The sequence below is a fragment of the Sinocyclocheilus anshuiensis genome, unplaced genomic scaffold (assembly GCF_001515605.1).
Source record: "Sinocyclocheilus anshuiensis isolate Anshui unplaced genomic scaffold, SAMN03320099.WGS_v1.1 scaffold659, whole genome shotgun sequence".
NCBI classification, from domain to species: Eukaryota; Metazoa; Chordata; class Actinopteri; order Cypriniformes; family Cyprinidae; genus Sinocyclocheilus; species Sinocyclocheilus anshuiensis.
The window spans coordinates 1,633,209-1,638,976 of NW_015549698.1; the positions used below are offsets into that span (position 1 = coordinate 1,633,209).

The following is a 5,768-nucleotide window of genomic DNA, read 5'->3' on the forward strand; positions in this document are numbered from 1 at the left end:
TGTGTGTGTGTGTGTGTGTGTGTGTGTGTGTGCGTGTGTGTGTATTATTGTGTAATATAATTTTCTTTACATTTTTGTACTATATATTTTCAGGAAATATGAAAAAATGTCTGAATTGGAAGGTGTTATATTTTAGAATTGTGAGATATCTCGCAACTTGCCATTTAAAAAAATAAAAATAAATAAAAGTAATACCACATAATTATGTCTCCCTTAAAAGAGATATAAACTCAGAATTCAGAGAAGAAGAAAAAAGATGTTAAAACTGGAAGATGTGAAATTTAAAAAGTGAAAAATAAAGAATTGTTAGATTAAAAAGTTGCAACTACCGTTTTGTTTTATTTTATTTATTTGTTTGGTGGAAAATGTGTTCCATGGTTTTTAGAGAATTTTTTTTTTTTTTTAAGTTTTTCTTACTCCACTGAAATATTTTTCCTTGTTTTAACCTCACTAGATTTCATTTTTGTGGAAAAATCAACTTGATTCAAAATATATTTTTAAAAAACTCTTCTTTTGTTTTTTTAAGTGTTAATTCAATAAAACCAAGTCATCATTTCTGGTAAAATATAATTACTTCTTATCAAATGGTTCTGCTTAAATGTTTCTGATTCCTTCCCAGATGTTAGTTCTGTAGACAAATGTGAATTTTGCCTACATTAGATTTTCTTACAAAACTAAAATGTTATTTCAGTTTGCATGTTCATCTAATGACAGAAGTACAGATAAACAGTTTTTTGGGGGAAACATTGATTACTATTTGCAGTGTACAGTACAATCCTTCTATTAATCATGACTGAAAAGGGAAAACAGCTGTTTATTAGTAGCTATTTATTAGTATTGCTGGTTATCAGCGACTCAAGTGTTGGTCTTATTCTCATGTTTTCGTTGTGTCCAGTATCGGGCTGAACGGCAGTATCTCCGTCCATGCACTGGAGGGGCCCAAAACTGGCATCTTACCGACCCTCAGAAGTGCCAAATCACCCGAGACTTACACCGTGCTGGATGTGGACCAGAATGCTTACCTGTTTGTCGGCGGCATGCTGGGCTCAGTGAAGGTGAGAGAGATCGCTTCATCAATCCACCGCACAACACTGCATTTTCTTTATTAGTGCTTAAATCTGGTTTTCCAGTAAAAAATATATAAACATGTTTAAGGCAAAAAAAAATGCATGCACTGTCAATTTTGAGAATTTATGCTATTTTGCTTATGTAACATTAACATTGCTGATTTATATAAAGATTTATATAAATAATTGTATTCCTAATAAGATGCGGGAAATGTATTTTTTTATGCCTGTTGACAGTATATTCTAAATAACGGAGTGATAAAAAGAGTCCAAAATCCAAATCCCCTCTGTAAAAGCCTACCTCTAATATGTCAACAAAATCAAACAAGAATTTAGAACCCGACTCACCCAGTGTTCCGAATCCTGTCTGGAGAATGTATGCAAATTATTGCATATTTAATTATATTATAATGTATCATTTGCATATGTAAATATTGCATTTTAAAAAACGTGTAATACAAACCAGGGGCCCGTTCTTCGTACATCGCTAACTCAGTTAGCTGGATTTGATTGTTGATGATTTCGCTTGATCTTGGATTGGTTGGTTCTTTGAAGCTCATCCCGGAGTTGCTGTCATTGCAACAGGTCCGTAAGCTTAAACCTGCTCGGGAGCAGGCTTATTTAATGTAAACAGGATTAGATCGCATCTTTTTGAGCAGAATTGATACTTAAAATCTGCCCCAGTCACTGCTGTTTATTACAAGAGTACCCTACTGATCCAGGGACAGTAATTTCAATTGATAATAATTTAAAAATTAATTTTAAATATATTATATTACAAAATAATATAATAATGTTGTGTAGTCTATAATATAATATATAGACAGCAATGTGTAAAAATTAAAGGGCTTCATTCCAATAACTTAAACTGTACAATGGGTGTACCCCAAGGATCAATATTAGGCCCTTTATTATTTAGTTTGTACATCAATGATCTCCCACAGCAGTGCAAAGGGATACAAGTGCAAATGTATGCTGACGATACTGTTATTTTTACACATGCGAGAACAGCAGAGTTAGCAGCTGAAAAGCTAAATGTTGCTATGGAAAGGATTACACAGTGGTTAGAGCAATCATGTCTTACCTTGAACACTGGTAAAACAAAAGGGATGTTTTTTTCTAAAATGAATGCGTGTTCTTCCAATGCAGATATTTTTATAAATGGTGAAAAGATAGAAATTGTTACTGAGTTTAATTATCTTGGTTTCACGCTGGATCCAAATCTCAGTTTTAAAAAACGTAAAGAAATTGGTGAGGACTATAAAATATAACTTGATAAATTTCAGACAAATTAGACAGTTTCTACCCACTGATGTAGCCAAGACTTTTATGCATGCTACAATCTTTTCTCATCTGTCATACTGTCTGACATGTTGGGGTCAAGCAGGGGAAACTGTTATTAAACCTTTAAAATCTCTTTATAAACAGACCTTAAAAACTCTAGACAAAAAGCCTAACCAATATCACCACTGTAGGGTTCTCGAGAAATACCTTTTTTTGAGCTTTGATAATTTTAGACTTTTCTCAAATTTGTGTATGGTATATAAAATTACGATACTGTTATTTTTACACATGCGAGAACAGCAGAGTTAGCAGCTGAAAAGCTAAATGTTGCTATGGAAAGGATTACACAGTGGTTAGAGCAATCATGTCTTACCTTGAACACTTGTAAAACAAAAGGGATGTTTTTTTCTAAAATGAATGTGTGTTCTTCCAATGCAGATATTTTTATAAATGGTGAAAAGATAGAAATTGTTACTGAGTTTAATTATCTTGGTTTAACGCTGGATCCAAATCTTAGTTTTAAAAAACATGTAAAGAAATTGGTGAGGACTATAAAATATAACTTGATAAATTTCAGACAAATTAGACAGTTTCTACCCACTGATGTAGCCAAGACTTTTATGCATGCTACAATCTTTTCTCATCTGTCATACTGTCTGACAAGTTGGGGTCAAGCAGGAGAAACCTTCAAAATCTCTTTATAAACAGACTTTTAAAACTCTGGACAAAAAGCCTAACCAATATCGCCACTGTAAGGTCTTGGAGAAATACTATTTTTTTTAGCTTTGATAATTTTAGACTTTTCTCAAATTTGTGTATGGTATATAAAATTGTAAATGGTTTCGCACTTCTATACTTCGTGATTTTGTGCATTTTCGCTCTACAGTCTCTGTAAGATCTACTAGATCATCATCTACTAGTGATTGTGTTGTCATTCTGCCTTTGAGTTATCGTCTTTCTCAGTGAAAGCTGTTATTCATTGGAACACTCTACCAGAAGACATAAGGATGTGCACATCTATTGACATGTTTAAATTAAAACTAAAATCTTATTTAAAATCAACTCAAATCTGTAAACACTGACACGGTTGTGGTTTAACTGAACGTTGTCTTTACTGTTCTTTTTTGGCTCTGATAGGATGTACTGTATTTTATGTGTTTGTTGTTTTGTTTTTATGTTTATTTGTGATTTTGATTACCTGCCAAGGGACCGCGAATGAAAACTAGCCATTGCCAAAATTCGGTAAAATCATGAAATGGAAACATTTATGTTAAAATTGTACATGGTCCCTTTTCAAATAAATATAATAAATAAATAATACTATAGACACAGTTAGTTCATGCTGTCACGTAACAAATCTGTTTCAAAGATAAAATTAAATGAATTGCTAATTACTATATTGAAATAAAAATGTAAAGACTGTACAAATACTAGAAATCGTGAATATAAATAATTGGGAATCATGTAAAAAATTAAAATAAAATAAAAACCGTGCACATTTCATTTATCTATTATAACATTTATGTAGTTTTGTTCGCTTGGCTGTATCTTTATAAAAGTCAAAAAATTGGTCAAGTTTTTCGTCAGGTGTCTTTTTTAATTATATGATGTTATTATGTTGATGTCTTGCCGTCAGCCAATCACTGCATTGCTGATCGTGGTTTCGAGTATCGATATATAGCCCCTTTTAAACCAACTCATGAATGTGCAATTATCTCAGATAACTCTATCCAGCCATTCTAATCATCCAACAACAGGTGCGTTCGAAGAACCGAATTATCCAGATCCTGATTAGCGCGTAATAAGTGATGTACGAAGAATGGGCCCCAGTTGTCTTAATGTATTGTGATTAATCAGCTGAAGAAGTATGGTAAGATCTATTAGTTAATATTTTTAGCATATTCACCTGTAATGTCTTGCCTTAAACCAAGATAAATATGCTTAAGAATCAAAATTCAGTCAAGTCACCTTTATTTTTACAGTGCTTTATACAACAGGGATTGTTTCAAAGCAGCTATCAGTTATAAACAGGAAAGTCACAGAATCAGTGATGCAAACTTAAAAATTAGGCAGAAGCAAAAAACAGCTCTAAAAAAAATCTGTAGAAGCTATTATTTAGCTCTAGTCAGTTTAGTGTTGATTCAGTTCAGTTCAATAACTGTGTGAAGTTCATTCAGTATGAAACAAGTTCAAATTCAGCTATAAGCAACTCTACTGAAGACCAGTGTTGGGGAAAGTTACTTTTAAAAGTAATGCATTATAATATTGCAATACTCCATAAAGACGTAACTAATTACATTACTTAGTTACCTTTTATGGAAAGTAATGTGTTACGTTACTTCTGCGTTACTTTTTAAATCTGGGCAGGGCTTGCTTGTTTGTTTTTAATATATAAAGTTCTATTTTGGCAGATGTAAAAGCCCTTTCGCACCAAAAGTGAAATAAATAAGCATCAGGCTGAAGAAAATGTAAATTCACGTCTGTACAGTAGAGGGCGCAGCTCAAACAAATTGCATGAAGAATATGACGCAGGAGAACAAAGTTCAACACTCAGTCTTCAGAAATAAAATGAAACCCAAATGTTATGTTTATCTAAAGTTATTTTTGCTTCTTAGTATGGTTGCATTGGATCATCGAAGGTCAGCAGCAAAGACACTGCTTAATAAAATGGGATTAAATACATAAAGTATATTTAAAATATTTAATTATTGCAGGTTTGCGTCATATTCTGAGTTTGCATTTCACTGTTTCTATTCATTTTGAATAACACTGAATCTGTTTTTGTGCAGGTGAGATGAGTAAATACATGTTCATATTTAGTCTAGATAGAACTGCAGTAAGATCATGTTCACACAGCGAACACAACGCCTCTGCACTTACTCCTGATTTCTCTCAACATGGCAACACGAGAGCTGTTAGTCAGGACATGGGAAACAAAGTAACTGGTGTTACTTGTAATGCATTACCCCAACACTGCTGAAGACAGTAGTGACGTTCTTCAGCTCGAGTCACTTCAGTGTTGTTTCAAATTAGTTCAATTCAAAGTGTCGATGTCGCAAAATTCATGAATTGTGAACTAATTTGATTCAGTTTTGTTCTCATCCAATAGTATCAGTGCTGTGAAATCAATGATATTACTGCGACAATGGCAATTTTGAAAGAATATATGCGACCCTGGACCACAAAACCAGTCATAAGGGTAAATTTTTTGAAATTGAGATTTATGCATGCTGAATAAATAAGCTTTCGCATATTACTAATTAAGTTTTTATATATTTACGGTAGGAAATGTACAAAATATCTTCATGGGACACAATGCACAATGATCATCCTAATGAGTTTTGGCATAAAAGAAAAATCAATCATTTTGACCCATACAATGCATTTTGGCTATTGTTACTAATATACCCCAGCGAC

At 32.8% G+C, this 5,768-nt stretch overlaps 1 protein-coding gene across 1 annotated transcript in view; it reads left to right on the plus strand.

The window, feature by feature from the left end:
* Window positions 1-5,768, plus strand: part of LOC107660539 (laminin subunit alpha-2-like) — a 244,459-nt gene that overhangs the window by 209,660 nt on the left and 29,031 nt on the right. Inside the window, 1 exon segment of the mRNA XM_016449859.1 lies at window positions 896-1,055. Within this exon segment, the coding sequence (XP_016305345.1) occupies window positions 896-1,055 (160 nt within the window).